Source organism: Elgaria multicarinata, chromosome 3 (assembly GCF_023053635.1).
Source record: "Elgaria multicarinata webbii isolate HBS135686 ecotype San Diego chromosome 3, rElgMul1.1.pri, whole genome shotgun sequence".
NCBI classification, from domain to species: domain Eukaryota; kingdom Metazoa; phylum Chordata; class Lepidosauria; order Squamata; family Anguidae; genus Elgaria; species Elgaria multicarinata.
This window is the reverse complement of record NC_086173.1, coordinates 149,169,920-149,180,994: the sequence shown is the minus strand read 5'-3', so window position 1 is coordinate 149,180,994 and position 11,075 is coordinate 149,169,920. Positions and strand designations below refer to the sequence as shown.

At 48.1% G+C, this 11,075-nt stretch overlaps 1 protein-coding gene across 1 annotated transcript in view; it reads left to right on the top strand.

Moving 5' to 3' along the window:
* Positions 1-1,184: 1,184 nt before the first annotated feature.
* Positions 1,185-11,075, top strand: part of SAPCD1 (suppressor APC domain containing 1) — a 28,858-nt gene continuing 18,967 nt past the window's right edge. Inside the window, exon 1 of the mRNA XM_063123503.1 lies at positions 1,185-1,626. Coding sequence (XP_062979573.1) covers positions 1,185-1,626 — 442 coding nt within the window. The remainder of the gene's footprint in view (positions 1,627-11,075) is intronic.

Genomic DNA, 11,075 nt, shown 5'->3' with positions numbered 1-11,075 from the left:
TGAAAGGTTCCACTGACCACACAACATTATATGGATGCAAACAGGACTGGTGTCTAAGCAGGGAGTTCATAACTCCCTCATTGAAATGTTTCTCTCTGTGTGTCTCTTTCGTCTCTAGCTAGATCTACACTACAGCTTTATAGCAGTATTGAAGTGCACTGATGACTATTAGGGCACATTACACATTCCATATACCGCTTTCATCGCATTACTTCCTGCTTTTTATTCCACATTATCCAAAATACTGCAATAAATGTCACTGCGTGTCCTACGAGATGTAAGTGCACAAGAAGGATATAGTGTTACCATGATGGGATTGTAATGATTTGGCACAAAGTGTAGACTTGGCCGGCCTGCCTGCCTGTCTGTCTGACTGTCTGTCTGTGTGTGTGTGTGTGTGTGTGTGTAAGGATAGCTCCTTTCTACCCTATCTTAATGGCAACCCTGTTAACTTAAAGGGAGGGAGGGCTGATAGGAAACAAATAACATTGAGAAATAAATTTGCATGGAAGGAAGGAAGGAAGGAAGGAAGGAAGGAAGGAAGGAAGGAAGAAAGAAAGAAAGAAAGAAAGAAAGAAAGAAAGAAAGAAAGAAAGAAAGAAAGATGACCCTGCTGACCCCAGATTCTGAGTTCAGTCATCCACCAGGGAAAACTCTCTCTCTCTCTCTCTCTCTCTCTTTCTGCCCCAGAGGGGAAGCCACCTCGTTAGACAGAGCCGCTAATCATCTGGCGTCCAGGGCGATTATCTGGGATGGGTCACATGATTCCACCCCCAGCTTCCCCCCCTTCCTGGACCAGCTTGGCCAATCTGACTCAATCAGATATTCCGACTCCGACAAACTAGAGACCTCAGCAAAGCATCAGAGCAACCCTGACCGCCCAGACAGCCAGGCAGAGAGAAGGGCCGGGAGTGTCCCCTTCTTGACTTCCAGACCCCCGGTAGTCCAGTCCCTTCCCAGAAGACTCAGATGCCCTGACTCCCCCAGCCCCCATTTCTCCCCTCCCCAGGAGTTGTGGTCCTACGGCTTCACTTCGTGTGCGTCCAGCTTTCTCCCCACTCTCTCCCAATTTGCCTTCTAGAATTCACTGCCTCTCCCAGAGAACCTAGGAGGCCTGCCTTCCAATCCACAGACCTCCCAAGGAAATCCCCCCCTGCCACTAGATACCCTAAGCCCCACTTCAGATGAACTCTGGGGGGCTGGCAGCCCCATCCCTTCCCCCCACCCCAGAAGACCCTCCTCCGATTCGGAGCACCCGCCTGCCACGCCCCTTTCTCCGGAGTCTCCGGACACTCTTTGAAATTCTGGATGACCAGCGGAGCGGGACCATCCACGTTTCGGAGATCGAGAGTCGTTGGGGCCGGGGAGGCTCCGGAGTGACCGGCCAGGGTGACAGAGAAAGATGTCAGCTTCCAGCTGGGGTTCTCCAGGCCTTACAGCAGGTGGCCGAACCTTGTGGGGGCTATTTGAGTTTCCCCCGCCTGGTGGCTGGTTTGAGAATTGCCCTCCTCCGGGCTGAAGAAGAAGAAGAAGCAGAAGCAGAGAAGACAAGAGAGGGTGCGGGAACCAGCCAAGCCGAGGGTGGACAGAGCTCATCACAATCAATGAAGAACCTGAGCCGGATACGTAAGTGAAGCAGGAGAAGGCCCAGAGGCCTGGGTTCGGAGGCAGGGGTGTTCTGGGTTGGAGTACAAAGCTAGGATTCCTGGGTTCTCTGAGAAGGGGGCGTGGCAGTCCGAAGCAACGGGGCTGGGAACTGGTGCGCCTTTCTTCTCTGGGAAAGGAGTGAGATCTAATGGAGCAAAAAAGAAGCTTAGATCAGATGGCCACAGGGATGCTGTGGCAGAAGGCTACAGTGGCGGAGGGACAGACTAGATGACCTTTTGAGTATTTTCCATGGTTTTAAGGCTCCTGGGTTTTCTGGGAAGGTGGTCCAGTATGTGTGAACTGGAGGGGAAGCAGAGGCAGGAAACTGGGCCTCCTGATTTCTCGCTGTGGCTGTTAATTTGTTTCAGGCTCAATCCTATGTATGTTTAGGCAGGAAAAAGTCAGGCAATTCCCAGCATTCCCCAGCTAGCCATGCTGGGAGTTGTAGGACTTTTTTTCTGTCTAAACATGCAGAGGATTGTGTCTTAAATTCATCGATTATGAATCTGACTCTTTGTTCTCTGGGGAAAGTCGCTCTGCACCGTCCTGTAATATTCCTGCTTCTCTGCTTGGCGCATGATGCGGACCGGGTTCCATAGTAGGAGATCGATGTAGGGGCTTCTGGGGAGTGGGCCTGTCTTTGGGTGGATCTGTGCTAGATTGCGTTTTCTTGTGGTCCCTTCCAGCTTGGTGGGCCTACAGTGGAGAGCTGGGAAGTTGGCTCCTGGGACTGGGCGGCGGGGAGGTCAGGCCTTACGAGCAATGGAAGTAATGAAGAATGGAAAAGTAAGAGGACAGAGACCTGGCTCCAGGTTTTGTAGGTCCCAAGAAACCTGCAGTGGTCTTGGGTTGCTTCTAGCGTTGCCAGAAGACCAGAGTGGAGGGGTGAAATAGCAGCTCAGTTTGCAGAAATCCACAGGTGAATCTTTTCATAGCGTAGGGATCAGCATTCTCACTTGCTAATGGAGACTTCCCCAATCTAGTGCCCTCCAGATGTCTTGGACTACATCTTCCATGATGCCCAGCTATGCTGGATGGCAGGTTATGGAAGATGTAGTCCAGCACTATATGTTGGGGGAAGGCTGTGCTAATGTTCTGCACACCCAGGACCTCTTAAAGGCACAGCACAGCAGCCTTTCAAAGTGGGCAGCCCTAGCCCATGATACTAGGCTTGAGAGTGTGGTGCAGTGGCTACCATGTTGAACTAGGACCGGGGTTACCCAGGTTCAAATCCCTCAATGCTCCCTGGCAAGGCACTACTTCTCTCAGCCTAATTACCCTAGTAGGATTATCGTGACAATAAAAGGTGGAGAAGAATCGTGAGTACTACCATGTAAAAAATAGTCCACATTAATTGTATTCATACATAAAAGGCTCAAAGGTGTCTTTCATGGCAAAGGCGGAACAGTGTAAACCAGGCAGGTCTTTGGTCTGATGCTGTATGACTGTACCTGTTTCACTGAATACGGTTTTTAAAAATCTCCAACATTCTGTTCCCAACAAGGTCTGATTGGTTGCATTAATTGGGCTTCACACCAGACCTGGTGTGATTTTCCAGCCCTTTCCTCCTCCTCCTCTGCTACATGCTTTGGCTCACGTTTGAGAAATGCAGGAAAAGTCACGGGGCCTAGCTCTGCTGAGACTATTGCACTTCAGAATGGAAGGCATTGTGCCCAGGGTCCAGGGGTCAGCATGGCTGGGCAGGTGCTCAGAAGGGCCCATCCACTCCTGGCCCATCTACTCACAGCCCTGCCAACTCCATGCCAAGTTTCCCTGGTGGACGGTGGCACTCTTGAAGGAGCCAAGCTGTTTGGCTCTGTTCCATGTCAGCTGCCTGCCATCTTAGATGACCCCAAATGCAAGACTCAACCTGATGTCGCCATCACATCGGCCATTGCACTTGGGATCATCTAAAGCCATGGCTAGACCAGGCGATGTCCCAGGGATCATCCTGGGATCGTCCCTGTGTGTCCACATGATGCACAGGGCATCCCGGGAGCAGAGGGATGATCCCTCCCTTTCCCCGGGATATCGCCATGCCATTTTCCCCTGCAAGACGTGTGGCCGGGTGTTGCAGTTTTGTCCCGGCTCCTCACAGATAAACACGAGGAACTGGGAACGGGGAACAGAGCTCCTCAGGAGCTCTGTGCCTATCGGGGGTGGGGGAGTGGGAGGGCTTTTTTTCCTTTAAAAAACTAACCTTTTGCGCACAAGCACTCGTGTGCTTGTCTCCGATTGAAAAACAAAACAAAATGGAGGCCGCGACATCCTCTTCCATCTGGGACGTCACGTGCCGTGTGTAGACAGGGGGAGATCTCGCGATAACCACCCAGAGAGCTTCGGCTATTGGGCGATATAAAAATGTAATAAATAAATAAATAAACCATATCGTGAGATCATACTCCCCCTCCAGCGTGCTAGACCCGGTAGGTCTAGCCATGGCCTAAAATGGCGGGTGGTTAATGTGGATCCAAGCCAAGTGTTCAGCTCACATTTAGAACCACCACCACAGCAGTCAACCACTCACCTCACTGGCCCTCTTCAAACAGGTTTTCTAAGCAGTACTTCTTAATGGGAGTTCCTGTTTCTTCTGAATAAATCAATGTTAGTTTGTTTATTTATTTTAAATATGTATTACCCACCTTTTAGGGCAAATGTGGCTTCCATAATAAAAAGCATGGCGGCTTTTATAAAAAAATAAAAATAAAATATAATTACTCATCAAAATTAAAAGAGACACTGAAGAATCATCACGAAAACAATAGGCAACCAAAAACCTTAACCAAACCTATAACAAGACCAACCAGCATAAAACCATTTCAAACCAACAAATCCATAAAATCATTTCAAAATAACGTTTAAAACCAGTGGTATAGAAGTAAGTTTTGAAGTACAATCTCTTGATCCAGGGTTCCCAGAACAGTCTAAAAACTCAGGACTGTTGTAAAGCTAATGGGTCTTAATTGCCCATTCAAGGCGGAGCCACCACATAATAATTTGCGTTACAACAGACCCAGAAAAATACATTCTTGCTGAAAAAATCTATTTCCCCCCAGGTACCGTGAGGATTGCAGCTAAACTCAGAGGGGCTGTTCACATATCATGACAGCCCACCGTGGGTTAGTTTACCCAGGGAGGGTAGCGGGTGGGTTGCACAGGGCACCTGGCCTGCTGTGGCTTGTCACTTGTGCGAACCCAGGTGGCAGGGATTGTTTGAGGGTTAGACAACCCTTGAATAACTCTGAAGCAGGCCATGGGGCCCCATGGGCTGCTGGCATTCTGTGACAGCCCCTTTGGGTAAATTAACCCACGGTGGGCTGTCATGTGAACCATATCAGAGGGAACAGGGAAGCTGAGGAGGAGGGGTGGGCGATGATGTCATCACGGCCCGCTAATCAAACAGGCCTGCGTGCGCTTGGCTGCACTACACCACTATTTTAAACAGTAAAATCAATAGGATCACAGGACTTATTTAGAAAAAGAACCTGAAATAGCTACGTCTTCGCTACCTGCCTGAAGGCAGCCCCTCTTCCTTCCAGCCCACAATCGGAGAGGTGAAAGACGGGTCTGCGTGTTTGGAGGAGGGGCAGAATCAGCAGGGAAAGGATGGAAAGAGGAGACATAATAATAAGAAAGGACGCTGTGGGGTCTGTGCCAGGAGCACTCTCTCTCTCTCTCTCTCTCTCTTTCTCCCCCTGCCCCCATCTCTGCATGCTCCTGGCAGGCCTACGGCAGCTCAGTCGGGGCACCATACGGCTAGGAGTTTAGTGCTCCTGATCCCGTCTCCCCAGCCATGGAGACGACCAATCCTCTTACCCGGCTGCTCTGATCCAACTTCCCTCCGTGGTAAGGAGCTTTTGTTAATGGGCCACGCACTGGATGGAGGTAGGGAGTGGGAGTGGGATTAGGAGTCGGCATAAATAACCAGCCAGGCCCCCATGTCTCCTCCTGCCTACCCATCCCCCCCAGGCTCCCCACAACCCTTGTCCATCCTTCATTTTCTTTATCGGACACCTGCCCACACCTATATGAGATACAGCTCTGGGGTGGGTTATAAACCGCTTTGCATTTTCCTTCCTGCGGGCCCAGCACGAAACATTCTGCGACTCCAGGCTGTGTGGCGGAGCGCAATCCGAAGTGTGTGCTCCAGATTCCCTTTACAGCACCAGATAGAGAAGACGGAGGCCCTTTCTACACCTAAGGATTATCCCAGGAAAATGGAGGGATCGTCCCTGCCTGCTCCAGGGATCCCCTGTGTGTCATTTGCATGCACAGGGATGATCCCGGGACGATCGGGGCGGAGGTGGTGGAAGGACAGGTATAGAAATGGCCGGAGTCACCTTCCAACCAGCGATCCAAGCATTGCATCTCTGTCTCCTCTCTGTGACACTGTGTGAGCATCATGGAGCTTAGCACACAAGCAGCCGCCGCCTCGGGCAGCAGGTTTTGGGGCGTCATGAAAAGGCAACGAATTATTAGTTATTTCATTGGTTATTACTGTAGTTTACTGGCAGGGAAGGGGAGAGGTGCTTATGGGATTTTCTGCCTCAGGTGTCAAAATAACTTGGCTGTTTTGGGGGGGGGTACTTTGCATCTTCACTTGGTGGGGACGGGATGCCAATTGCTGCCCACTTCAGGCAGTAAAGTGTCTTGGGCCAGTCTTGTTAGTGCTCTTTTCAGGTCATGAGGGAATTTAGTGAGGTATGAGATACATATTTAAATGAAAGGGGGGAATGGATTCCTACAGCCACATTCTTCGAAAGGGGTGAATACCACGCGGGCCTGTTCTCTCAACACCCTCATGGCAGGCCAACCCCTAGACATATTTGTTTATTTAAAGAATTTTAATTGTTTTATTGATTCATGTATTTATTATGGGTATTTTGTCTTTCTATACCGCCTGCCAATTGTACTCCCGGAGGAGTTTAAAAGAAAAATAACCAGAAACAAAAAATAATAAAGAAAAAGGCCACAAAAGTAATATAAACCTGACTGCAAGTTTAAAATTATATATATATAGAATCATAGAATAGCAGAGTTGGAAGGGGCCTACAAGGCCATCGAGTCCAACCCCCTGCTCAATGCAGGAATCCACCCTAAAGCATATAGATAGTGTGTGAGTGTGTGCGTGTGCATGCACACTGCTTTTCTTGCAAGCAAACCAAAGCAGCTAGCTAACATTCCTAGATCTTGAAAGTGGCTAAGCTTACTGGATACCTGACAAGGTTGTCTTTTTAATACTCTCCTCCTTGGACCTCTGATTTTCCTTCCTTGCAACCAAGTGGGCATAGGTAGCTGCCACTTCTGCTTTTTGCATACCAGCTGGGCTTCTCAGTGGCTCTGCTTTCTGCTCTTTCCTATGTTGAGAGGCTGGGCAGTGGACTGTGTAAATGCTTTACTCCATGTCAGTCACTTTGAGGTTCCCCTTCCAATACTCTGTTTTTTCTTGTCACCACATCCTGGTTTCTGGATGCAGGACCCAACCACTTGTACCCTTAATTTTCACCCTTTCATTGTCTCCCTTGCCTCAGAATGTACGAAGTGGGCATCGTCCAAATGTGCATCTGTTCATTCAAGAAACTTAAGCCAGAAGGGTGGTAGTTATCTACCCTTAAGGGGGAAATTCTTGAACTTTGTCCACTAGAACCAATGCTTGGACAGCCATCTATCAGGGATGCTGTAGCTGCACCCTGCATTGCACCTGAGCAGGGGGTTGGACTGGATGATCCCCAAAGGGCCCTGCCAACTCTATGATCCTTTGACTGTGGTGGCCAGTTTTGATCCAGCGCTTATTTTTTTCCATAGAATTGTGGAGTTGGAAGGGACCACAAGGCTCATCTAGTTCAACCCTCTGCAATGTGCAGGAAAAACAATTAAACCATCCATGAGAGGTGGCTGTCCAGCCTCTTCTTAAAAACCTCTAGAGATGAAGAACCCACAACCTCCGTAGGTAGACTGTTACAACAACCTTTTTAACTTCATTGACCAGAGAAGAATAACTACCCTAGCCAATATACCACGAGCCCTGCAAGTGGGTGCACAATTCTTTTGCTTGCTAGTAGTTGTAGCAATTTCTACACCAGCATTAGTTTGGATCGGAACGGTAGGGGTGTTGATATAAGCCAACCCTGAGGCCCTCCAGATGTGTTGGATTACAACTCCCACCATTCCCAGCCAACATGATGGGAGTTGGAATCCAACTCACATGGATGGTGCCGGGTTGGGGGAAGGCTAATAGAAACTCTCTTCTATAGTCAATGAACGAGTGCAGGTGGAGTCAGATTGCTTCCATTGGGCATGACCCTGATGCTGACGTGGCTCCTGTGGCCATGGGGGCATAACCAGCAGGCTTGATCTCAGTCTCTCTGCACACAGTCATTAAAGCTGTGAGGGGACCTGCTGGAAGTGAACATTCCTAGAGTTCTGTCTTGAAGTTCCCATAGTCATTCCTCCAATTCCCAGAATTGGCTATAATGATTACGCACAGGAGTGGGGGGGAGAGAAGAGGGGCATTGAGGCAGCTGGCTCCCCCACCAACCTACACAGGTACATACAACATCTGTGGAAAGCCCACGCAGGTTCATTATACCAAACTGAATGTGTATTACCTCCTAAACCTTCTCCTCATCTCTCATTCTCTCTTACTGTCAATGATGTCACGCTTACTCCAGTCAAGGAAGCTCGTAGTCTTGGCTTTATATTTGATTCCTCGCTCTCCTTTATTCCTCATATTGAGGCAGTAGCTAAATCCTGTCGTTTTTTCCTGTATAATATTGCCAGGATTCGATCATTTTTGTCTGTCTCTTCTGCCAAGACGCTTGTTCATGCACTGGTTATTTCTCGGTTGGACTACTGCAACCTTCTTCTCTCTGGCCTTCCTTCTTCTCACATCAGTCCGTTGGTTTCTGTTCACCACTCTGCCGCGAAGATCATCTTCTTGGCTCGCCGCTCTGACCATGTTACTCCACTTCTGAAATCTCTTCATTGGCTTCCAATTCACTTCAGAATCCAATATAAACTTCTCCTGTTGACCTTCAAAGCTTTTCACGGTCTAGCTCCTTCCTATCTCTCCTCTCTCATCTCACACTATTGCCCCGCTCGTGCTCTTCGCTCCTCTGATGCCATGTTTCTCGCCTGCCCAAGGGTCTCTACTTCCCTTGCTCGGCTTCGTCCATTTTCTTCTGCTGCCCCTTACGCCTGGAACGCTCTTCCAGAACATTTGAGAACTACAAGTTCAATCGCAGCTTTTAAAGCTCAGCTAAAAACTTTTCTTTTTCCTAAAGCTTTTAAAACTTGATGTTGTTCGGACTTTCTACTGTTAGTTTTACCCTACCCTGTGCCTGTTTGCATTCTCTTCCCCTCCTTATTGTTCTACTATGATTTTATTAGATTGTAAGCCTATGCGGCAGGGTCTTGCTATTTACTGTATTACTCTGTACAGCACCATGTACATTGATGGTGCTATATAAATAAATAAATAAATAAATAAATATAATAATAATAATAATAATAATAATAATAATAATACAATAAATACAGGGCTGCCGTCAAAACTGGCAGCCCCGTGTCAAGTTCAACCTTTCCCCTCTCTGTAAGCTGTGGTCGTAGCTCAGTGAGTTCTGGTATCATTATGCTGTGTGTTTCTCACTTGAAATTATTGACTGCTACTGGGGGGATGGGAAGGAAAACTTTGAGACATGATGTAAGTTGTGCTATACATTATGGAGGTGGAAGGGGAGTGATTGACATGAGGCTACCATTTTCAGTGGCATCCCAGTGTTTATCTTATTATCTAGAAGAAGCAGTAGAGTGGGGTGATCCAGTCCCATCCTAGACTCAAGTCCCACTCAGCCATGAAGCTCATATCTCATATATCATGCCCTTATCTCGCAGCCTAAGCTACCTCACCATTATTATTGTGAGGGTAAAATGAGGGATAGGAGACACATAATGCAAGCCACCATGAAGTCCTTAGAGGGAAGGCAGAATATAAATACAATAGTTCCATTCCAAGGCCTTAAAAGAACATGAAGTTTACTTCCATACTGTGGTATCTGGCATTGTCAGCTTGCAGTTGAGAGATTCACCACATCCCTTTAAAACAGAGACGGGCAATTTGTGGCCCTCCAGATGTTTTGGCCTACAACTCCCAGCAGCCCTGGCCAGCACGACCACTGGTTAGGAATGAGGAGAGTTGTAGGCCAAAACATCTGGAGGACCACAATTTGTCTGTCCTTGCTTTAAAACTACCAGTTGAGACAGGACACAGCTGCAGCTCTTGGCCTGTTTCTTCCTTGTTTCTTCCTTCCACCTCTTGTAGAGAGCTTGACTTGCACCAGTGCACTGCCTATTAAGGACTGAGCAGGGAATGGTGGAGGGGCAGACAAAAGGATGTCTCCTGCTTGATCCGTAGTATTATGGACAGAGTGAATCTCTGGGTGGTGGCCTGGCAACCCTGGGTGTGTCTGGTTTCCATTTAAGCTCTGGTTATTGCATAGTTGGGAGGGTGCCTTTCCTTGTCTTTTTGTTTCTGTCTGTTTGTGGTTCTGTTTTCATAGCAGGCTGGGTATTATTGGATTGATTTATCTGTGGTTAGTTCACTTAGTTCCATTTCTCACCTCTGTCTTTACTCACAGTCCCAGAGCTGGGCTCTTGCTTGTCACACCTATAATCCCCACCTCCTCCCTCCTGGCAGCTGACACACAGTGAACTTTACTCACTTCATCATGTTTCTGGCAGCACTTTCATTCTTCCATATGGAGGTACAGCCGGAAGGCTTCTAGCGCTAAATCAAAGGCATTGTGCAGCTATTTCGCCTTTCCCTTTTTAACTGGGTTTTTGTTTTGTTTTGTTGGTTGGAAGAAGAAAAGACAGCAGCAGGAAAACATGGGAGTAGGGTGACCCTATGAAAAGGAGGACAGGGCTCCTGTATCTCTAACAGTTGTATTGAAAAGGGAATTTCAGCAGGTGGCATTTGTATATATGGGGAACCTGGTGAAATTTCCTCTTCATCACACCAGTTAAAGCTGTAGGTGCCCTGCCCTCTTTTAAATCTGGTCACTCTAGTATAGCTCCTACAGCTTTAACTGTTGTGATGAAGAGGGAATTTCACTGGGGGCTGCATGCATACAAGTGACACCTGCAGAAATTCCCTTTTCTATGCAACTGTTAAAGATACAGGAGCCCTGTCCTCCTTTTCATAGGGTCACCCTACATGGGAGGGTCATAAATAAAAGATGATTGGTTCTGGTCCATCCCTATAAATTTCCATGAATGGGGCAGGGCGATGAATGGCACAGTAAACGCCTTATCCAGAACCAACCTAAAGACATAACAAAGAGCCCTGTGGCGAGGTTGGGGGATGTGTAGTCCTCTAGGTCTTGTTGGATTGCAACACCCATCATCCCTGGCTATTAGCTATGGTGGCT